Source organism: Centruroides sculpturatus, unplaced genomic scaffold (assembly GCF_000671375.1).
Source record: "Centruroides sculpturatus isolate CEXI.00-Female unplaced genomic scaffold, Cexi_2.0 scaffold317, whole genome shotgun sequence".
In the NCBI taxonomy this organism is placed as follows: Eukaryota; Metazoa; Arthropoda; class Arachnida; order Scorpiones; family Buthidae; genus Centruroides; species Centruroides sculpturatus.
Window position 1 is genome coordinate 361,711 of NW_019384610.1, and position 26,216 is coordinate 387,926.

The 26,216-nt window shown below is 31.0% G+C and overlaps 1 protein-coding gene across 1 annotated transcript in view; it reads right to left on the bottom strand.

Annotated features, from left to right (window-relative positions):
- The window catches only part of LOC111625244, a 211,495-nt gene that overhangs the window by 44,621 nt on the left and 140,658 nt on the right, over positions 1-26,216 (bottom strand). The window contains exons 9-10 of the mRNA XM_023368340.1: positions 16,449-16,649; positions 15,774-15,972 (exon numbers count right to left, since the gene is read on the bottom strand). Coding sequence (XP_023224108.1) covers positions 15,774-15,972; positions 16,449-16,649 — 400 coding nt within the window. The remainder of the gene's footprint in view (positions 1-15,773; positions 15,973-16,448; positions 16,650-26,216) is intronic.

Consider the following 26,216-nt stretch of genomic DNA (forward strand, 5'->3'; position numbering starts at 1 on the left):
TTTATGTATTTAATCGTAATTGTAACAGTCACAATTTTAAAACTTATTTCCGTAACTGATGCCAACAACCTCTTTTAATAGTTTGAAATTTTCCGGAAGAGTATGATCCAGTGGGCAATCTTCAGTACTTTACAAAAAAAAAAAAATGTTTCAAAAAATATATTGTTTGATATCAAACAAAATGGCGTTCGAACGAAATATTTTAAAGCGCCACCTGCCTGTTTTTGAAAAGGTTTATAACTATAAATTTTAAATTAAAACACTTTCTTTTCGGAGTTCCTAACACTTAAAAATACCTTTTAACAGTGGCGTGCCGTGACATTTGATGATAGGGAAGCTGTGTTTCTATAAGAAGCCGATTTCCAGGGGCAATCAGTCATCAATGGTCTAGGGTCCATTCGTATTCGTTTGTTCGATAAGCCAGTAAAAACCGTAGACTTCTCTAAATGTATTTTTAATTAATAGATTATCTAACGCACTTAATAAATAAGCAAGTTCAATATAATTAACTCTCTTATATTAGATTTAATAGATTCTATACGCCCTCTAAATGCCAATTCTCGCTTCGATAACATCTACTAATTAAAATATATCTATTAGCCGTAACTATCTTGTTATAATTTTCAATATATATTTTATATTGTGTACTAATGTTAAATTCTATTCTATTTTGATTTCCAAATTGCTTCAATTTTACGAAAGAATCGATGCGAGATTTAGGATTTTCGTGTCTTTTGCCAGCTTTACTCAAATTATTTAAATCGTCAAAGCCAATCTCATTCTACACACTAATTTTATTTGAAAATAGTAGGCAAGGCCAACAAAACAAATTTTGCATTTTTATGCATCCACAAAGCCATTTTATATCTTCATAAATTTTATCATGAAAATGTCGAACAAATTTTTTCTTTTTCATTATATGGTCTCGAGCCAAAACTTTTTGAAATAAATTTTCGATATCACAATTACATTCTAAATTGCTAGCTATAATATAAGGGCTAAAATTAAAAATAAAATTATAAAAACTTACTTGTTAAAATAAAATGTGTGATGATATACAATTATACATACCTGGTACAAAATATTCAATTGTATGAATATACTTTTAAAGAAAATTATAAATATAGTTTTGTGAAGAAACGTACATAAAAATAACATAAAATAGTCTTTACTTTTTAAATATTAAAACAATCCACCTAGTTAAAATTGCTCCCTACCAGTGGCTCGTGGATGGAATCAGAGACGGTCTTGGTAGGTGTGCGGTGCGGTGCATGCTTGCCAAATCCCGAGGGTGCCGATACCGGTTAATGTCTCTTTTGTCTCATCACTAGTATATCTCAAAGGACGCGACAGGGTTGTTGTAAATTTTAAACGTTTCTCATCATAGCTGTAAAAATCTAAATTTGTTAAACTTAAAAGTCATTTGTTTTCTAACTACTGTAATTCGTTTTAAGACCAGGTGTCCACGGAAATTTCCAAAATTTACAACTTTTACTCACTTTCATTGAACTGGAAAAATTTCTGTCTTTATTACATCTAATATTACGAAGAAATCAGTCCCACTGTACTCGGCTAGATATTGGTCCGGTTAGGCTTTTGTTTAAGTAAAATTCCGGCTCTTTCATCAGGGTTTTGTTTACGTCCCCAATTCCCTAATCGCTTAATTATTTAACTACTTCTTAAGTAGAAATAAGTCGAAACCAGTTACTTTGTACTCGAATATTTGTAGTCTCGGGAAAAAAGTGGAAAGACAAATTTTTACGACAACGGATACATAAATCGTAAATTTAAGGAAAATAAATTCTAGAGCCTTTTCTGTACCTCGTGCATCTCTCTCATTCATTAAATTTAGTTGTAAATGATGCTGTCGAAGTAACGGTTAATTTTTTAACATTATACAAGAATTGTACACGTTTTTTTCTACATCCCCTTAAAGATGGGATGTACGAAATCGTAATATCACTGGTTTAACATCGAAATCCGTGAGTAATATAAAATCGGAGAGCGGAATAAATATATCAAATATTTTAATGGATTTTTTAAACTCCTGTCAACTATACAGAACTATCGTAAAAACATACCAGTAAATTCTTATCGGTTGGGTTAAGTTATAAATCTACTCGTTATTCACGTAATCGAAATATCTAGTGGGCAGGCGGCTAACAGCCCAGAACCGGTCCTTGATAGAATTGGAATCTTTATATGTGTGCAGCTTTCACCCAAGGTCGTAGGCTTCCACCGGCTAAACCGGGTGAGGTTGGTGCTCTGTAAAGCGCATGCGCAAATCTGGCTTTTCGTAATCTGAAAATACAGGAGATTCCACTCCGCCACTAATATTCTAATATACAATAGCAATTTTTTTTTCCCCGTGTAGTATAGAAATTTGTAATAAGATACATAATGCGGTTATAATAAAATATTGTGCGATTATTTTCATATAATTAAAATTAATATTTATTTATTTTTTAGAGAATACGAGGGAAGCGGCGCTTCCAACGCTTCTAATGACGGCACGCCACTGCTTTTTAAGATCTTGTATCCGATGCTTGCAGTTTCCTAATTTAATAAGCAGAAAGATTTTAAATTATATTCACGTTTAAACTGATTTAATAATTAATAAATATTAAATTACTAGTTTGGAATGAAATATTGTTTTAAATCTTTTAATTTAAAATCTAAATAAACACTAACAACTTACCTATTTAAACATAGAATACTTAAGTGTTTTCGGACTGGGATTTTAAATTTCAGAAGAGGATTATTACGATTTAATGCATCGATATTGATTTAAACGAATATTACTTAAATAAATTTATATAATATTTATTTGTAGTTACACTGAAATTTGTTTTATCGGAGTAAATGTAAATATTATTAAAAGTTGTTCGTTAATAGTTTATTAGATATTATCGATGTTGTTATTTAAATGATGGCCATTATTATACTTACAACATCGATAATATCTAATAAACTATTAAAAGTTGTTCGTTAATAGTTTATTAGATATTATCGATGTTGTTATTTAAATGATGGCCATTATTATACTTTTTAAACAATCTTCCTAGTGGTGTAGATTTGGTTTATTTGGTTACGACAACGAGACACGTGGGCAATCTGCCGACAGGGTGCAACCCATGAGGACTTTTATGGGAAACTGGCCTGTAAGTGTTACCAACATGAAGAAAACCCGGAAACTGCACGTGGCCAGGCCGTTGACCAGGCGAGAACCCACGACCAACTACCAGAATTCGGTGGTTTTACTTACTCGGGCAGTGATGGGCTTTTAAACTGCCTTAATAAGAATCGCGAGTTTCGCAGCCAGTAAGGGACATCCGGTTCATGTCAAATTATTACTATTTTTACTACTTACTAATTATAAATAAGAAAATAATGAAAAATCATTAGATCAATGAAACAATAATAAATTTTGTAACAGTTAATCCAGTACTTTTATATGAAGAAATAGGCAAAGAAAATGGAAAATTATCTGACATACACGTAATTACGACATGTAAATCATAATTATACGTAAGTTAATACATGTAAAACTACATATCAAAGTTCATTTACGATTTCTTCTATCGAATTTTTAATGTAAGACAACTAAAGATATATCTTCAATATTTTCTTTTTACGCTATCTTCTTTCGATTTAATATTGTGTTAGATTTCGTAGTATGTTTTTTTGTGCCTATTCTTTCAGGTTATAGTTCTAGATCAGTGTTTTTCAACCTTCTTGAATACGCGACCCCTTTACAAGTTAAAAAATTCTGGCGACCCCACAGCCATGTTAAAACTATGCCAGTGATTTTAAAAACTACTGTACGTATACTGTACTGTACTGTACAGAAAGAAAATTAAATACAATTTTCTTTCTGTAGCGATTTAAATATCGATCAAAAACCAATTGTACTGTAAAATAAACAGGCACAACCTTCTCACTGAAATTGTAGTTCTTTTTATTGTAGTGTAGGACCTACAAACACCTGTCTTTTTCTTTTACCCGCGACCCCCCGTGTATGGCTTTGCGACCCCCGGGGGTCGCGATCCACAGGTTGAAAAACACTGTTCTAGATCCGTCGTGGGTTCGAACGTCAGTTTCTTATCAGTGACGAAGGAAAGAACCGAAAAAGAAGTGAAAATTCCGTTATTAGAAACGTTTAGAACGTTCGAAATTTTCGAAAAACACTTTCAGTTATCCTCAATTCAACATCAGCAGATGAGATCAATGCATGCTTAAAAAAATCACATCTCTGGCCACACATACAAATACCGCGACTAACAAAAAATATGAGAGTTGAACTCTCGAAAGACGAAACAACAGCACATTTTGCTCAAAAACTTTTACAAATAGGCGAAGGTACATATCCCACTGACCAGACGACCGGTCTCATTGAACTCAACAGTGATTTTTGCAACATAGCCACTACTGAAAACGAACTCATCGGCCAAATTTATCCAAACATTGTTCACAACAATGCCAATCCGGAGTGGCTATTTAAAAGGGCAATTTTGGCAACTAAAAATAATATTGTCGACGATATCAACTTTAATATTCAAAAGAAAATTCCCGGTGATGAGAGAATATACAAATCGATCGACACGATGGTAAACGTTGAAGAAAGTGTCAACTTTCCTACAGAATTTCTAAACTGTTTGCAAGTACCAGGAATGCCATTACACTGCCTTCGACTGTAAATTAGATCTCCGATCATACTACTCAGAAATCAACTCATCAAAATTATGTAATGGAACAAGGATGATCGTCAAACAGCTATCGAATAACATCATCGAAGCCGAACTTATGACTGGAAAGGACAAAGGATGCACAGTATTTATCCCCAGAATACAACTGATTTCTACTGAACTGCCTTTTCAATTTAAGAGACTGCAATTTTTAATCAAATTAGCCTATAGTTTTACAATTAACAAAGCGCAAAGACACATTTTAAAACATTGCGGCATAAACCTCAAAGACTCCTGCTTCTCTCACAGCTTCTCTTCATACGTAGCTTGCTCTCGAGTAGGAAATTCGAAAAATTTATACATATATACCTCGGATAACAAAATGAAAAATGTTGTTTATAAACAAGTATTGTAAGTAGTTAGAATATGTTTTCAATAAAATTTTTTTACCTCTTATATTTTAAAGTTTATCCTTTTATCCCAACTACCACACAATCTCATATCAACTCCTGAGCGAAGCCGGGTACCCCAGCTAGTAACGAATAAAATCGTCATTAAATCTGACCCTACTAGAGATATGACATGCTACCCCCTTTTTCTCCCCGTCCTGTAGACGTTTAACCATCAAAATTTAATAGCATCAATTCCCCTAATACACCAACCTCCCTGCGAAATTTCAGAAAATTTCGACAAAAAGCACAGGAGTTATTAAGCTTCAAAGAGGGTGAACTGCCCCTCACATTCACACTAACATCCATATACACACAGAAAAGAAACCCCGACTGTTTTTCATTTCTCGACGTTTCAAGATAACGAGTCCAAAAATATAAAATCTTGGGGGTCATTTTTTGACCGATCGCCCTCTGTTATATGCAACAGAGCCGGGAAAATGAAAATGATGTTGCCTGGAAGATATACAAATTTATTTGAGACGTATTTACTAAACAGTTCAACAAAGATAATCAATTTTATAGAAACCTTCAGTATGTTTACACTTTGAAAATCAGTCTTTATCCAATTGTTCGAATTGGCAATTCAGTAATACAATGTATTTTCAAGTGCGTATATGTGAACACGTTTCTGAAATCTTATTTACATATATAAACTGATTTTAAAAGTGATAAAAGTTAACAAAGAATTGCAAGTCATTTCAGATGTAATCTTATTTATTCCCATTCGCGAATAGATAAAGCTTTTTTCTAGCAACAGATATTCTTAGTTTATTTATACAGTATTATTATTGCTTTCCTGGCTTGTGGTCATTTTATAAAAATTAAAAAATACAAAAATTTTTAAATAAAATGCCATAACAGATAGCGCCACAGCAGTTTTAAATGTTGCCGGGAAAGTTAAGAAATTCGTTACTGTATTTTTCTATTTAGAACTACTGTCTATAACTGATCTAAATACCATAGAAATTAAGCATTTCATGAAATATTTTCAGAAAGTAATTAATGGAACTTTTCATATAAGATGACTTTTTCCAAATGAATAATTTTGCCATATTTATTTGGTTTTAATTAATCATTCGTCCAATAAAATATTACTAATATTTATATTTTTTTCTGTTAATTAATTATTGTTAAAGATTATAATTTGTTGCAATGATCAAGAAGAGGTTTTTATACGGTTACTGTATGTGGCATCCATTAATTTGAAACATGTTACTAGCCTTCTGCAACTGTTTTCATGTTGTGAATGTAATAGTTTATATTAAATGAATTCTAAAATTAGTTCGTGAATCACATTTTTCAACGTATAATCCGAGTTTCCACTATGTGAATGTGTTTATATCTTAAAATACAATGAAATGAAATGCTAAGAGATGCGAATTTCATAATCTGGCAGACTCATTCTTGATTCATTTATTATCAAAGAAAATTTATAATTTAAAAAAAAATTAATTTTTATATAACTAATCATATAATGTTGATAACGTTTGATTTTTTAAATATTTTTCTATGGATTAAAGTAAAATCTTTTTCACAAATTTACCTTGAACTGTTAAGAAGAGTTTTATTTTTCTACAAAGGAGATAGTTTCCTTTAAGGAAAATCGTTAAAATAAAGTTTTTACATTTTACATATTTAAGAGCAATTTTGCTCTTTATTTTATTTTAAATGCAACTCTTCTCTAATTAAAAGTTGGTATATACAACGTAATGAAGTGGTTTGTACAGTACAGTGTAAAGTTCTGTCATAAAAACTTATTAGAAAAAAAAAGCTGCCGAACAATTCAAAATATTGTGGCATACCGGATTCAAAGCATGCAAAGAATGGCTAAATAAATTTAAGAAGCATGAAATAGTTTTCGATAAAATATACATTGAAAGTACAGAAGAGAGAGAGAGAAAGTCTGTACAAAATGGTTGAAAAAAATTATTTAAAACTCTAAATTATAATACAAAAAGCTCATCGTACGAGAGATGTATGTTATGAAGATGGAGGCAGTGAGTTTTGAAGTGAACTTGCTAGATGCAATGCAAATGAATAAAGTTTTAAGGCGGATCGATTGAAGAGAATATTTTTTATGTGGGAGCCAATGCAATAAAAAGGTTGGAAACCTTTGCCTTATAAGGAAGTTACAAATATTGAGCAGAAATGCGTCACGAGAAGAAGAAAAACACTACTAAAACGGACCTTTAATCCATAACAATCCAAATATTTCTGTATATAATCATTTACACACGCAGAATTTAATGAATAAAACTGAAACAGTTTAGCTCATTTCATGTGTAATTGTTCATTTTTTTTCAACTAAATTTTCTATTCTTCTTCTATTTGAAAGATCGGATCTACATCTGGGAAAAGAAAGTTAATGTTAAAGAAAGATAACTAACTATCAGATTTGAAAATGCACTTATCTTGTTAGCAGAAACACATAGTGCTTCTTGTAAATGTCAAATCAAAGTTAAATTTACTCTATAGAGAAACAGAGCAGTCATATTCTTTGTGAAACTTTTAAGTATGGTTTCAAAGGATTCATCTTTATAGGAATGCCATTTATACAAGCTAATGTTAAGGTTCAGTGTACATCTCTCGGGAATCCTGGATCGAGTCCAGGAGAGCAATTTTTTCAGGTATGGTCTGTCCCGATATGTCAAACCCATTCCTCTCATCCACCTGATAAATGTGTGCCCGACCGAATCCACTATGGTGGGTATAAAAAAAAGGCCCTCTTAGTATGTATAGGGTAGAAAGTGTCAGTAAGTGAAAAGGACTATATTAGAAACAAATACTTTAAACATATTATATGAAGAAAAAATGTGAGTTTTCTTAAGAGGCTTCCTGCAATACATTTAATTAACCACAAAGAAGATTGGGGAAGTTAATGATGATGATTTAATAAAGCTGATTAATGATGATTTAACGGTTTATGAGAATGTTAAAATAATAAATTTTTAATGATAATATTAATTAATATGTTAATGAATTAAATGTTTTATGTATTTTTGGGAAGAGCCTCGATCATGATTTACACCTCATGATCTACTGTGGTGTTAAGCAAACTTTTGCTAGCAAACCCCCCGTTTCTATTAAATAATAAAAACGGGATAAAATAAAATAACTTGATGTAAAAAATTAAGATAAATCATAATATTTTAAATATTGATTAATTATTATACTGTATAAGGTTGCCCAAAAGTCAGTTTATATTTTTTAGAAAATAATTTTAATTTTGCTAAAAAATATAACCCAAAACAATGAGTTTGGTTTATACAGCATAATACAATAGAACCTCTAAACAACGGCCACCTCTAAACGGCGGACACCTTTTTTCAAGAACGTTCTTTTTGAATTTGCGTTTCTTATTTTTTTTCTATTATTTCTCATATATATCTTCAGATTATTGAAGTGAGTAAAGTATTCTCAGCATCACCCAATTTAATCTGAGAAGAAAGACTATATTTGATGAGAAAATCTATACTTTCCATCATATTTCTTTCTGTGTATAGCTATGTTGTTTTTCTTATATAACGAAAAAAATATAAGATAGCAGAGAAAGAAAGAACAGGGCAGAAATGATTGAAATTCCTTTCAATTTCTTATTATTTATACTAAAATAAATATTTCAGTGACTTCTAACGATTTTCTTTAAATTTTACCCTTTATTGGCCAGATGGGTAAAGACACTGAACATTGGCAATTGGGAGTAGTAGGTTCGAGTCTCACCAATAGGTTAGTCAAGTGTAATTTAGCAGGTTTTCCTCGTGTTTTTAACATCTGAATAGGACCAGCTTTCCATAAAATCCTCCAGGAGGCCCCTTGGTAGATTGGCCATATGTTTCATTACCTAATTTCATAAATCCTCGAACCTCTCATCAATGGATACCGGAGGGAACATAAAAAGTCGCTGTAAAGAGATGGTCATTGTTTGGAGGTTCGACTGTATTATAATTATTCGTTGGTTCTATTCGATTATTTCAGAAAAAGTCGATTTTAATTTATGGATAAAACTTTTATATCAAAATAAATATTTATAAACTAAATTTTTGAATGAGATGTTGATTTTAACTATGATTTTATCACTATGATTTCGGTTTATTTTCATTACTGTAATTACTATAAACAATAATCAAGAAAATAAAACAGGAGAAATGGAAAAATATGTATAAACGTAAATACTAGAGTCAAATAGAAGAAAATCTATACATATTTTTATTGACGCATGTACTGTATAGTTGCAGCTTTGAGCTATTGTATCCGTCACCATGAATACCAAAATACCTGACAATGGCTTTGAGTCATGGTATTCTTCACATGGATACCAGGATATCTAAAATTGGCTTTGAACCATGGTATTCTTTACCATACATAATACCAGGATACCTAGAATTGGTTTTGGACCATGATATTCTTTACCATGAATACCAGGATACCTAGAATTGATTTTGAACCATGATATTCTTTACCATGAATACCAGGATACCTGGAAATGGCTTTAAGCCATAATATCCATGTTAAAGAATTGCCACATATCCTGAATAAAGGAAAAGCACAGAAACAAACATACATTCAGAATACTATTAATTTCTATAAATTCAATTAGATTTATTTCATAATATTTTTCTTTATTCAGATTCCTGAATATTTCTTACATTTTTGTGTACATTGACTGTTCATCTTGTTCATCTTCTCTCGAAATAATACATTTCATTACAAAAATTTATAATAATAATAATATGATAATAATTATTATAATAATTATAATAATCACTAAANTTAATAAAGTTTAATTAAGAAAATTCGCAAAGAAAAACAGAACGTCTGTTTGACTATCCAAATAAATCGTTATTTGAATAGATAAATAAACTTTTATTTACTTCAGGTGTGATAAATTTATATTATTATCCTATAGAACAGTATATTCTTTTATACTGCATACTTTCTACATAGTATAATTACAAATTCGTATTAACCAGGAAACAAAGCCCCTATACATCATACTTTTTCTGTAGCAGAATAATCATGCCGATCATCTATCTAACTCCTTTCAGGAGATCATTTTTGAATTGAAAGTGTGACTCCCGATCTAAACCGGAAGTTAGTATGTAGTTAATTGGATCCTCCTTCCCCATAAGCTTTCCACATCTGATATCATCTTTCATCTATCTAATTCCGTTCTCGAGATTAACGAAGGACAGACAGACGAATGAAGTAAAAATTTATAGGTTTAGAATTTTTTAAATTGCAGCCCAGTTATATATTTACAGTTGTAAGGAGCGCAATTTACGTATGAAGATAATTGATGCTTTAGGTAAACACATTACATCAAATTAATGAATTTAAATTATATGTAATTACTATTGACACAATACACGCGATACAGAACAAAGGGAATTATTAATGATTATCAATTCCCTACAACCACATCTATTAAATTCATTAATAGGAAAATAGTTTAAGGAAATGAATATAGAATAATTTAAAACATTCCATTACAACATATAATTGTAATTTATCCTGTAATTTACCCTTTTTTCTATATTACTTACTTGCGTGTAAGTTCTTATATTTTGTACACTTTGGTATATTGATATATATGGAAGATGACAGTATTCTTTCTACTGCCGCAAACAGAAGTATCACTTGTCTAGATAAATTTGAAGTAATTTAACACGTAACTTATGATTTGGAAACTTATGTGATTCTGACAGAAGAGACTTTACTCGTTTCTCCTGGATTTTGTTAAGAATTTTTAGGAAAGTTTAATACATCAATATCGCTCTATGCCAAAGAGAGAAACAGCTTTTGAAAACGAAGTATCAGTATCTTGAATTTATTACTTTAAAATAAATCCAATCAGAATGGCAATTTTTTTTTTTACTAGCAGAGTATCAATCTCACTAAAATCAATACTGTGTTCCCGTAAATTCTTTGTTCTCTATCCATTTCCAGGGGCAATTGTAACTGTAACTAAAATTATTTTATTAAATTTCTTTAAAATCTTTTATTTTATTCCAAATTATCTTGTATTTTCTACTTGTTAAATGCTTTTTGGTGCTATAAATATCGTTTTTNGAATGGGAAAAATTTCACTAAACGTAAAAAATTAAATAAAAAATAGAAGCGTAAATCTAAAATATATGTAATTTTCGACAATTTTATACTTTAAAAGAGCATTTTTTAAAAAATCGTTACTGAGAGAAGAAGAATATAAAACGACTTAATACAGCATACTTTCATGTAATTCACAAAGGTATAAAACAAGAATAAATTCCTCAATAAGAAAGGTATATATATAATTCAATCCACGTTAATCTTCAACCATCAAGATATCTTGAAATGGAAGGAGGAACGAAAAAAAAAACAAAGTTTCGAAGCAATTTCATTCTGATTTATTCATTGCTTCTACCAAGGAATTACTTTCCACCAAAACTTATAAAAAGACGAAAACTATAATGTAGAAGATTGCATTGTGACACATGAAAATATCGGATTACTTTTGTCATTTCTAATAAAATTCAAAAAATACTTCCAGATCATGACATCAAAATGACGCACAAATCATGTGGAACATCAGTTAAAGTGTTATCATTTGACGCCATCTTAATTCTCTTACATCCGCTAAATTTATCCTCCTTTCTTTTAAATTTTAAAATTTCAGTTTACTAAAATCATAATAGAAATTAATTTATTTTATTAGTAATTTCACTTCAGTTCTGTAAAATAAATTACAATTTTAGTTAAAAAACAATCTTGATTATTTATTGTGACATTGTCACAATGCCCAGTAAGCAATAATATTTTGAGGAAAAGATTTCTATGTCTCACAGTTTATTTGAGCCATGTTCCAGATATGATAAAACAGTGGATGAAGGAGATAGATAAGGACTTCCCTGAAAAAATGAGAAGAGACCATGACAGATCCTAAAGCCCAACACTTATTAGGATGAAGACTAGGATGATGATGATGATGATGAGAAAATGTTCACAGCAATACAAATAAGGTACTTTATAGTGATATAATAATTTTGAATTGAAATCACGTGATTTCCGTTCCGGACCGGAAGTTCGTATGTGGTTAATTGGGACCTTCAACTTACAAGCTAAAAAGACTTTATTCATATCAAATTGGCATAATGGCCCTCAATGGGGAGGTCAGTTGAATGAGCGGAATCGAAGAATGTCACCATATGTGTCTCGTCATGAAAATTTTTGATGATCGAACCGAACTCGAATCCGGATCCTCGAGAAAGACAGGCTAATATTATCCGGCCATTAAAATTAAATTTAAACTATTACGTGATAATAGATAACATTTACCAAAGGGAAAACCTATAGGGTGGACGATCAGAGTTGGTAAACTGATCCTATTTACATGTTACATATGTGAAAAAAAACCCTGAAAATTCCACGTGTCCAGCTCAGTGATAGTGTGCGAACCTGCGGCCATTGTTAAGTGGTTTTACCCATTAGGTCACTGGTGGGCTAATTTAGGAGTAACATTGGTGGCTGCAATTTTTAATCATATTTTTAATTTCTTTAATGTAAAATATATGTTCGCCGCCTCAAATTAATAATGGCTTGCCCCTGTACATCATACTTTTCTTTTAACAGTTGAGTTGTGCCTGTAATCTATCTAACACCTTTCGGAAGAAAAGTTTTGAATTGACGAACCATAACTTCCGGATTAGACCGGAAGTTCATATATAGTTAATCGAGTTAATCGGGGCCTCCTACCACTGAGGTTTTCATATCTGGTCTCGTCTTTAACCTTTCTAACTCTGTTATCGAGATTAAGGAGAGACAAACGGACGGACGAGCGACAGTGGGAATTTACGTCTACAATTTTTTTTCAAATTGCAGCTAAAAAATATTTTTTTCACTATTTGGGCATTCTAAACTTAAAATTAACAATTTTTCTTGAATATTTTATACAAAGGGTCCCAAGCCAACTGGAAGCCCATTTTGTCTAGAAGAGGGCTTGACTTTTGTCGAAAATTTCAGAAATTTTGCAGGGAGGTTTGTGTATTAGGGGGATTGATGATATGAAATTTTGGTACATAGAGATCAAGGGGGTGAAGAGATAGAGGGAGTAACGTGTCATATCTCGAGTGGGATCAGACTTAAGGAAGATTTTCCTCGTTAATAGCATTTAGAACTTTTTATAAAACTCATCTCTACTCTCAAAATTAAACTCTTTTTTCCGTCTTATAATAATTAATAACATAAAAACTTTTTAAAATAAAATCTTACATCAGATGGCGTCAAACACAATTTTAATTTTATTGTTGAAAAAATTACTCAACTCGTTTTTGATTTTTCATGTAATTTTCCGGATATATTAGTGTTCACAAGGCAGAAAGATACACATACAAACACAAAAATACAATAACATTACAACGATAAAAAAATATTATTTTAAGCTGAAAGAATAGGAATAATTATTTTTGACTGTTAGAAGTCAGATTGAAGTATTAGAAAGCAATACAAGTAAAAACAAAACAAATCAGCCTTCAACTTATTCCAAATATTCCAAAAAAGTACTATAAATCTAAAAGTAAATTAAGAAAAGAAAAAATATTTATAAAATATTTTATAATAAACTTTAAAAAAATTCAGAATTTATAAAATATGAGAATACTTTGTACTAAGATTTATTTTTTTAATTAATATTTTGTTTACGAGAAGTAAGGGCTTAAAAATTTCGAAATTATTTTCCTGCCGCGCTGTATGTGCTGTATATAAAAACACTTTAAAACTATATCATTTTATTGTTTTTTCATATAACTTAGAAAGCAATAAAATGGCAAAGTGATTTAAGAAAACAAATCAGGTCTATACTAGTATACCTTCATTAATTTTAATTCTTTGTCGGCGGCGAGTTATTCTACGGGCAAAAAGGGCAGTTGTCTGGGCCCTCACCATAACGGGCACCCAAATTAATCTTTTATAAACTTATTGTAGTAAGAGTATGGACTAGATATTTAAAAAAACCTGAACAGCTAGTGTGTGTTTTGGCTCCTACGAAAAATTGCGATAACTTGATCAATAGTGCTCCGATTTGAATAACTCTTACACTGTCTGATTTCTCTCGACGAGAGGAATCTACCGATGTGCGATATTTGGGGGTTTGCCCAAAACCAACCAAGTTTCGGCGATTCAAATATTTTCAATTTTTACAGCAGTGAAGGTACTGTACATGGGGCCTTCTAATTCAAATTCGTTTGTGCTCCATGAAGCTATAACGCACCATTGTCCTTTGCCATGAAATCAAAACATCTAAAATATATTTTATTTTATTTGTGTGAAGACGAGTAAAACAGAAAGAGCAAAAGTGTTATATGTGATAATGAGACGCTTATACCCCAAAAATTGGGAAAAAAAAATTTGGTCTAAGATTATAAAAACACGTTTAAAAATATAACAATAATAATCAGTGGCGATGCTACTACCTACATGCAGACTATACAACTACATAGGGACCCCCAGTCGATTCGGGCCCCTATGCAGTTGTATTCTTTGAAGAAATGTGGCGAAATGTTAGGGAATAAAGTATACAATCATACATTAAAGTACATAATATTGGAAACGAGTAATATCGTTGAGAAAGTTCACAGGAAGGCCTTCATTGTCGCATTTTTACGGGAGGCCAAAATTTGAATCCCTCTACTGATGATAATTTTAATTAATTAATCTGTTTTGCTTGTTTTTGGTATAAAAATTTATCGAGTTGAACTGGGCCAAGCAGTTGATAAAATGGCAAAGAAATAAATAAAACTACACACGGGAATAAAGTGAAAAGGTTAACGACAAACGAGGGACAGACACACGTACTGAGCAAATGTATGCGACTTGAACAGTCGATGTAGTAACGAAACTAATAATTTTAATGCATGTAGAATGTGATGATCGTCTGATAATTTTATCAGATAAGTTCTTTAGAGAGATAAATAATTATATAAACATAGAGCTGCTAGAAAACATGGAAGAGATTGCACTTTCCTCCAAAATTGTTTTTTAATTACATTATAATATCTTTTAAAAAGCTAACCTTAAATTATTATGTAACTAAATTTCGTATAATTATGAATTTTAACTGAAGTTATGTTACACGGTATGTCTAATACTTATTACTAGATTTACCAATTCCTTTTTTACTATTTAAATTTTACTTTGATAGGCTTTATTTATTTTATAAATGAAAATGTTTGGAAAAATTATTGTAATTTCGTTTAATTGCTAATTTTACTGATTTAACTTTTGTAAATAATAGTAAATAGAAAAAATACACATGACCCGAAGTCAGTTAACCATGTTTTCGTTTGCCTGTTCCAGGTTCACGTGTGAAAAAGTTTGTATTTTTATATAATTCGTAGAAAATATGATTTAAAATTGCTACTGCATTAATTATATTTTTTAATTAATTTACTTAATTAATTACAATTTAGTCTTAACAATAATGTTAACAAATTTTTTGGCCCACCCTATTATATATAATTAAATTTAATTAACTATATTAAAATTAATATATACTATTTCACGGGCTTTAAATATTATTCCTCGATAAGCAAAATATATTTAATTACCTATTGATTGTCTACAGTTATACACTACCGCTAATTAAGAGAAGATTAAAACTTACGATTCATGATCTTCCAAAATGAAATCGTTGAACTGTAAATCGATTAATCTTCCTTCGGGAGCAATAATATGTATGAAGCATTTTACATTAGAGGGATAATTATCCGGATAAAGAGGACTGGTTATCATATCTCTATCTCTTGCAGCATCCAGACGAACGGTTCTATTACAATCCGGTTTGGCATATTCGAGAATTGATACTAAAATAAAACACAGAATATACATTTTTAATCAAAATTCGTGAATTTAAATCGGATTTTACACGTGAGAATTGAATGAAATACAATAGACTCTCCCACATCTGGCCCTCCATATCCGATATTGATCAAAGGTAAATGGTTAAATTTTCGAAACTCCGAATTTCATTTTTATTTACTGCAGTGTGTACGTTACATTTTTTTTTTTTTTTTAGTAAGGTTGCTTTGAAGCTTGTAGATGTGATAATGATGAAGCATTGGTGTGATGTAGCAGCTCATCAGCGAATCAAGGACAAAACAAACTTTAACACAATACATGAATTGCAATTACGATTGTCAAAAATAAGCGTCAAAATCAAAATAAACATGTTTATACATACAGTACAAACATATATGTTACAGTCTTATTGAAAAATTCTCACATGGGAGAGTCTATTATACTTGTTAAATCTCTCATGTTAACTAAAAATTATTTCTACCTCCCGGTCTAGGCTTCTGACATATAAATGCATTATGGACATTGCAGTCTCTATCATTCCAATAAAAAGTATCTGTAACTCCTTCCCCTTTACTGGGATATCTGAATGTGTTTCTAAGTTCGATACAGTCTTGATTTGCCAAGCCATCATCATTCGGTTGGGCATTGTATCCGCCATATTGTTTCCAGCCAGGAAACCAATCTGAAATTATAAAATTATAAAACACACAAGAAATTTTATTTTAATATAGTATATAATACTAGAATAATATTAATTCTGAATCTAAATTAATTTGTAATACTCAAATTATTGCATAAAAGCTGCTAAGAATGAAAAACCATTTCTCTTGAATATATCATGCATGAAGCTTCTTAAACATATATAATGTAAATATATAAAATTATTACATTTTTTAAAGAAATTTAAATAAATTCTTTTGAGTTTTATGCAGGATTATATATAAGATGAATATGCTCCAGTTTGGGTTCTTCATGCTATGGATTGGGGAATTCAATAACGTTACCCTTCAGCGATCTGCCAAGGGGAGTGTCTCTCGGAAGAATTTTTCTACGGAAAACTGTCCCCTGTTTATATGTTAGACACTTGAAGAAACTCGGAAAACTCTACGTGGCCATCCTGATTACCGGGAGCCAATGTGCAACCAGTGTTCAGTGTCTTTATCCACTTCACACTTGTTCAGTGTTTTTATTCATTAAAGGCCTCGTGCTTTTAAAAGTATTATTTGTTAGAGGGGAAAAGTCACACATATTGTAGATTAGAGTGACAAATCTAAATTGGTCCAATGTTTATATTATCATTAAAAGTTAAAAGAAAATTTATAAAATGATTTTGTCTTTGAATAGCTGTAGGTTTTGTTGTAAATAGAGAGCTTCATTATAATCACACAAAATAATCCTTCAGAGAAGTATTTGCATCATAATTAACTTACATAAAATAAAGCGTAATTAAGAATTAAGAATTCTGTACCTTTAACAATAAACAAAAGACAAATTAATTATCTCAACAATGTGGACGAGATGAATAAACTTCAAATGAATATTTTCATTTTCAGACTATCTTAAATGCCAAATACACATTACGATTTAACTTCGAATTCTATTCATTTTTCTGTTAATTAATCTTTATTATTTAGTCTAGTGGGTTTGATGGCATAAGGCAATAAAACACATGGACGATCTGCCATGTGCGATGATGCTTCCCGAGAGAACTTTCTATAAGAAACTGGCCCCTATTTTGATGTTATAAACTTGAAAATTCCATGCGGCCAGCCTGTTAATCAGACACGAACCCGCAACCAACCACCGCTTCAACAGTATCACACAAATTCCCTGTCGTCCGTCCAACTATCTTTCTTTAATCTTGAGAACGGAGTTAGATAAATAAAATACGAGAGCAGATATGGAAATCTTAGGGGCAAGAGACCACGCTTCTGATAATAACCTGAAATCACATTATTTCAATTCAAAAATTTCCCCCGAAAGGTGTCAAATAGATAACTGGCACGGTTCTATTGTTAAAGGAAAAGTATTATATACAGGGGCAAACCACTATTAATTTGAGATGGAGAGAACATATTTTAAACTAAATAAATTAAAAATATTATTAAAAATTAAAGCTCGGCATTCTGACAATGTCACAATAAATAAATGCCATTTTGTTTTAGAATTTTATTTATTAATAATTTTTAAAATATGATTTAAAAGTATAACTGTCTTTTTAATTCGCGCTGTAAAATTTACGAAAGTTTGTTGTGAAAAGTACAGAGTAACTCAAAAGTCGCTTAATTAATAAAAGTTAGTAACTAAGTAGTCAATTAGAAGTTAATTTGGAAGGCTGGCCCTACCAAATTACACGACAGACAATCTATCTATTTTATAGACCATACAAATAATCGAATCTAAGGAAAGTTTCTTAAGTTTTCTTCAAGAAATAAAGAGGAAAAGTATATTCCTTTCACCTTTCCTTATGTGTTTTCGCTGTTTGAATCGTTACATAAAAAATTTTTGTTGCTAATATGTTCATTATTAAGAGTAAAATTTTTCTTTAATATGTCGATTTTAAATTTTAATTATGAACTCACGCCTACGGAGGAACGGATAGGCGCGGGGTATACATTCATGCGGGTGATGCTAAGGTTTTATTTCATTTCTGAGAATTTTCTTCGGAGTATACAAACAAAAATGTTATATTTTAATAACCATTAAAATAGACTTATAAGAATTGCACATTATTATATGAGATATAATCGCTTCCAAACCGATTTTAACCGTTTTTTAAAAAAGAAAACTCCCATATCTCGGGAATTTTATTTTTTATCGTTAACTGACTTTTGGGCCACTGTATATTTTCATTGAATGATTAGAAATAAAACTGCTGGAAAGATACGTAAATTTGATTACTTAAATAAAACGACAAATGTTTACGATTTCAGAAATTAAATTTGGAATTGGCATAGATGATTATGGAATTAGTTTTTTAGAATTATAGGAAATCTTTACTTAAAAATTAAATTATAAAATAATATTTATTGAAAGTATTATTATGCTTTTGATAATAAAGAAAAAAGTTTAACGTGATTAAAATCTTTAAGTGAAAATTAACATTTAGAAACTATCCTTTGTACTTATTTCAAATTTCCTTCTTAGTAATTGAATTTTGTAGTAATACAGTTCAATAACTTGAATAAATGATAGAAGAAACTTATTCTATTCAACTAATTTAAACTGAAATTTCGCGAAATTCAATTTAAATTAGTGGAAGAATAATAGGATCACAACGCAATAGGAAGGCAACGCAACACAAGGGCGATCTTTCAAAGCGGTGCCTCTCGAGAGGAAGGTCTATGAAAACTGGCCCCTATTTTGGTGTTAGTCACATAAAAAAAACCCGGTAAACCGCTCGTGGCCAGCTCATTGATGAGGTAAGAATCCACGTCCAACAGTCAGTGTCTGTGATGTTACCCAATGGAGCAACGATGGGCATTGAAGTAGAAATATCATTTCTATTTCTTTATGTCTTTAAATACATAACCTCTTTACATATAGTTATGACTAATCTAGGGAATGTGTTGCAATAACTGATAAAGATTTAAATGTCTAAATTTCACTATTTTTACGCGACGTTGCCTATTGGCTTTCAAAATAATCCGCCACCGGAAATTAAACTTATTTCCTGTTAAACAAATCATTTCCCATCCGAAAATGTTATAAAGGATATTATACAACCAAGCTATTTTATAGGCCATACAAGTAATTGATCTAAGATAAGTTTTCTTCAAGAAATAAACAGAAAAGATGTTTATTTCTCCCATCTTTCTTATCAATTATTTTGCTGTTTAATCGGTATACACAGAAGTTTAATGCTAGAATATTCATTAGTAAAAGCAATATTTATCGTTTAAAACATAATAACAATAATTTAATCTGATTATAATATTTTTTAAACAGAAAAGTATAGTATTTTAATATAGCTTCTTTCTTTTCCTTTCGCCCTGTGATCCCTAAGAGGGCCTTTTCTTTATATTCATCGTGGGTTCAGTGAGGTCTACAATGGAGAGAATGATCAGTCGTGTCTCATCACAGATACAACACGTGGAGTTTTCCGGATTTACTGTACTTCACGTAGCAGTTTCCTATAGAAAGTCCTTCTGGAAGGCCTCTCGGAAAGGCATGTTTCCTACAAGGATTTTACAGGCTAGACAGCCATTTGTTGCCTTGCCTTATCCAATAATTTCAATCCAAATCTTAATTCCCTCGGCCATCCAGCCTTCTAATTTAATATACCCTAAATTAAAATTAAAGTATAAGGATTACGTGTTTAAATGTAGAAAGCGTTTAAACGATATTGTGAACCATTATTATTTAAACGCCAGGGAAATATTGATATTTCGTAATTATAAATTGTAAGTAGATGGAGAGATTTCGATATAAAACGAAGTTAACGAGATATTGATTGGTGATGATATTGCTCTCAGTTTGCACAATGAGGAGATTATCAATATACGAAAGCTATTTATTCAAAAATGCAGAATAATTACGCCATTATTTTTGCTTATTTAAACGGAAAAGATTTTATTAAAGTTTTAAATAATAAAATTCTTATTAATATCCTGTCATGCTTAAAAAATTATTAAAATTATTTTTTCTCCAAATTTTTATATTTTTAATATTGATTAATATAAATTATTTTCTTGGAAGTGCACCGTTTAGTCCAGATTTTATATTTGTTGTACTTCTAAGCTTTAATAGTGTCAAACCTCTGAACAACGGCCACTGACGGGAACATCAAGAATGCCGTTGTTTGAACGTTATTTCGTAGCATTTTGTTCTGGCATTTATATGGGAAACTGGCCTTTCTTTAGGAGATACTAACGTGAAGAAAACCCCGGAAACTCCACGTGACTAGTCCATAGTCGAGGCGCGAAACCACGACCATCATTCAGTGGTTTTATCCAATGACCACTGATGGGGAGTAAGTTGTTAGCTAATTAACACTTAAAATATATTTAACACATTTGTTTAATGTAAATTATTATAAATGGAAATTTTTGAAAATATTATTATTTATTTCTTCCGTAATAATGTTTTCGTTAAATAAAATCGTTTTAAATTATCGGGCTCAAAAAGGATGGGACTCGCAGACGTATTAGGCCTAGGCCCTGAATATAGAAGGCTAATATACTTTATAAACTAACATTTCTTATGATAAATAAGTAAAACTGTTTACATTATTGACTTTTTAAAGTGTGAGCCACACATTTGTGAAAGGCCTGGCGCCCATCTTTTTCATGTCTCCAAATTCAAATTATCAATTTTAACACCATTTTTTGATGTTTTGTCAATCCAGATTGTCCCAAGTCTTCTCTTTACTAAAATAGAAGCACCAATTTTCAAAATTATTTTCTTTAATGACTTGCATAAATTGTTAGCGATGAATTAACACTTGAGATATATAACCTTAAAAATTATATTGTAAACAAAGAAATAAGACTCAAATAAGAAAAAAATCACATTGAATTTGAGATCTGAACTCACCTTTGGAAATGTGAAGATACTAAATTAAAAACTGTCTTGAATACAATACAGTTATTTTAGACAATACATAGTGTCATTTTTTCCATGGAAAAAAGACTCATCTTATATACATTGTCTACATATATATATATATATATACATGCTTCAGCAGTAGCACATACATACAAACATCCATACATACAGAGAAACCCTAAACTTTTTTGCATTACTTGACGTTTCAAGTTCCCAAGTCCAAAAGTGTAAAAATCCTGGGGGTCATTTTTTGACACATATATAATAGCCAGGAAAGTTAAACCATCTAAACACTTAAATTTTAAGAAATGTTAAAAGTTATTTATTATTTATTAGTATAAATTATATCGCTCTTTCTCATTTGGCGTCCACGAACATACACTCATTTCTTGCTATGTTTTTGGTTAAGAAGCTTATTAGAAAACAAACTTGATATGTCTCAGTTACTCTATTACGGAAAAACATATTTTTCCTATCTATGTTTCGATTCCCGTCTTTGTCAAATAAAAGCCTAGGACCCAGACTTTTTGGTCATGCAGCCTGACCTCTTGTGGATTACTCCTGAAGGATTCCTTCATATAATGACTAAATTAGAAAAAGACTTATTAAAGATACAGATAAACTTAACAGTAAGAACAGTTCTGTGACGTTGTTTAATCGTTCTGTGGAGTAACTTTCGAAAGAAATCTCACAGAATCACTTAGGGTCTAAATTTTCTGGGTACATAGCAAGCCATGAGAAATCCTATCTTTCTTTTACTTTCTCCCTGTCACTCGTTCTCTTCTCCCACCTCGTTCTCCCAGGATAAACATTTCGTATATGGCCATGTCTTTCCTCTACACGTGAAATCAAAGCTTTGGACATTACTTGTCTGATACTTGACAATTATTTAAAAAATAGTGTAAAATATTTCGAAATCATGGAAATTAACTCGTTCGGGTTAAATGATACACATAATGGAATTATAATTAGAGGCTAATTAAAATTTTAAAAAATTTCTGTAAATAAAGTTACAAATTACTGGATAATTTCTAATCTACATATTTACCATCTACCAAATGTAAATGAATTTCTTCATTATCATAATGGATACGTAAGAATTAGCCTAATGTAATTAGGACCAGAACAGAAGAGTAAATTATAGTAATTCAACTTCTAAACCGAAACAGATAATGATGATAAATACTCAAGAATCATTTATTAACTCTACATTTTAAAAATAAATTCCAGGTATAGGCCTGTAGCAAGATAAAAGTTACTTGCACAATTTAGTGCAAGTAACTTTTCAAGAGTCTTAGTGCATTTCAAGAGTCACTTTGTGACTTTAAATAAATATGTAGAAGGTTTTCTTTGGAATATGGAATATGGAGATTTTCTATGGAAAACTAGTTTCTATTTAGACGTTGGACACGTTTTTCTATTGGAAACTAGCCTCTATTTAGATGATTAACACGTGAAAAACTCTAAAAAAATCGACTTTGAATCAGGCAAGAATCCGCGACCATAAAAGTGGTTTTACAGTATCCACTGAACCACTCATGGGCATATGTTCCATACACGAAGATTGTTTTATAATTATATACTTCTATTTAATGCTTTTTTAATAAAAAAAGGGTAGTAAATTTTATAAAATCACAAAAGTTTTGAATTTCATAAAAGTCATTAGATGAGCAACGAAATTTTGAATGTTAGAAAAAATTAAATGGCGCCAGTGAAGTAGATAACATTAAAATGGAAAGATTATGTAATTAGGAGGCACAGCAATCGCTTACTAAAATTGATTTTTGTATATAAATCTGAAGTGTAGAGGAATAGGAACAATGACAAAAGTAGATGAAGATCTCGAAAACACCAGCTTAAGACCTAAACAGATGTTGTTCGTAATAATGAGGAAAGTTTTAAAGAAGAAAATAATTCAAAAATTTTCATATTATTAAAGTACTTATTAAAATTGAGAATATCCGATGAAAAATTTAATCTAATTTCAATCAGTAACAACAAGAAATGTAGCGCACTCTCACTAATCCGAACCAAGTTTGTTCGTTCTGTCGCAAAACGTTGTTTTTGTATTGAGAATATATATATAATTTTTTAAAACATAAAACATTTGTAAGTTAACATACAGTAGATCCCCCTATAAGACGGTAGATACGTCCCGTTCTTTATGAATCCGATTTTGTAGGAATCACAGCCAATCACAGCCCGACACGTGTGAAGTTTACGGACTACGGCTGTTTGAAAGGTTTTCTTCCATAAAATTAATCGATTCTAGACTAATCCGACTCAACATTTCCAAAATACGTATATTTTTTTTGGAAATAATCCGTATAAACTTAGTGTGCACNATTAAACAACTTCCCAAAGTTTCACGCCAACCGGATAAACGGTGTGGTAATGCATGAATGACACACACACACACAGACAGACAACCATACATTCATTTTTATATATATAGATTTTAATCGCCGTTGAATAAGGAATGTTTCTTTCACACGAAATGTATAAAATTACAGTACTGTATTAGACTTACGGTAGCTAATTTACATACTGTACAGACGATAGTTCGCCTAAACTCTCCGTAGCGTAGCGCTAGACGGCGGAGAGCATATATACATAATTATAATAAAGTTACAATAAATTAAGTTAATATATAATTATATATACAGTACCTAATTTATATATAATTATATGTACAGACGAAACTAAACTCAATTTACCCGCCTAAACGTCCGTAGCGTGGCGCTACGGACGGCGGGAAAGTAGTTCGGCTGCCCGATGACGTTTTACGTAATTATAGGAGTTTTTTACCGTTGTGTACGGATACCGCCACAATTTTTTCGCCGTCTTATAGGAATCGTAATTATAGGAACCAGTCTTATAGGGGGATCTACTGTATTTTATAAAGTTTAACATATGTAAATGTATGCACCAAATTTAGCATAATGATTTTTTGGAGGAAATATGTATTTCCCTTTAGTTCATTTCCTTCCTTTCCCCTTTAATTCCGAACTTTTCACTAATAGAAAAAACCGGATGGCCGGATTGCCGAGATAGTAAAGGATTCCTACTCTTATCCTATCACTCTGAAGGACTCGGACTGAATTTGGGCGAAGAACTCTTGGAATTTTTCGAAAAGTGGTTTTTCCAGGATACGTCGGACCGTCGCACACCAACAATTGTGGATCTGAGTATGAAAAAAGCCGTCTTAGTGGCTACAGAATCAAAAAGAATCAAAACTATAAATAACACGAACGATTTTATAATTAGTCCGGATTAGTGAAAGTGCACTGTACTGTACTTACAAATGATGAAACGTATGTTCTGTTATGCAATATACTACAAATAACAAGCAATTCTTACTTTATCGGCTGTTGCATATAACAGAAGGAAAAAGTATGGCGATCGGTCAAAACAATAACCCCCAAGATTTTTACATTTTTGGACTCAGGGGACCTCGAAACGTCGAGAAATGAAAAAAAAAAAATTCGGGGATTTCTGTATGTAGGTATGTTAGTGTGTGTGTGTGCTTGTGTGTGGTTCGATCTTCTTTGAAGCTTAAGGAAGGTAAGATAGGAGTCGTAAGTGATACCCGAAATATGTATGTGTGTTTGTATGTGTTGTCGTTTATTTCGTTTATCTTAATATCTCAGGATAGGGTAATGATGAAGTAAAAAAATTTGGCATGGTAGTTTGTATATAAGGGTCATTGATGAGATTAAATTTTGGTGGTTAAATATCAACGGGATGAGGAGATAAAGGGAGTCATGTGTCTTATCTCGAGTGGTGACGGATTTAGTGATTTTACTCGTTATTAGCATTTACAGTTTTACTTTTTAATGTAAAACTGTAATATCACTATCCTTAGGATTAAGCTTTTTGCCATTTTATAATAATTATTTTACTTATAACCTCTAAATTGCTATATTTTCACATATTGATTAACTAATAAATAATAACGATAGGTAATGTTATTTATTTTAAGAATGCTTTAAAAATTGTATATATCTTCATAGTTGTGAAAGTTGCTAATTACTATATAATTTATATATAGTAATTACTATTTTCTATATAATTTGTAAAGCGCCTTCTGCACTTAGCATATTATATAATAATTAATGTTTCGTCATTACGTATAACCGAAATAAATCAAAATTATCAGAAAATTGCATTTCACATTACGTGTAAATGCAAGGATTGACTTTAATGAAGACTCGTGACCTTATCTAAATATAAATTTAAAAACTTTACTCTCGATTTTAGTAGTGGCTTGTCCCTGTACATTATACTTTTCCTGTTAACAAGAGAGTCATACCTGTTATGTAATTCCGATTTGGAAAAAATTTATAAATTGAAATCACTTGACAATTGTAAATTTGTATATATACAGCGCTGTCCAACTTATCATAGTCCGCGGGCCATATTTTCTTCACCAAACATTTCGGGGGCCAAGAAGGTTGATAAACCACACGACATTTGCATAGTGCTACGGTTCAGTAAGCACTAATTGGTCAGCGAGTCCGATGTTGACGCTATAAAAAGGCGACAGTTCGACACACCGGATATACGTCACTCTCGTCTAAGTTCGACTTGGGAATTTTTTTGTTCAATAATAAATGTGAATTCTTCTTCCTGGAAAAAATAAGACATTCCCTGAAAATAAGACCTAGCGCATTTTTCAGAGCAAAAATTAATATAAGACACT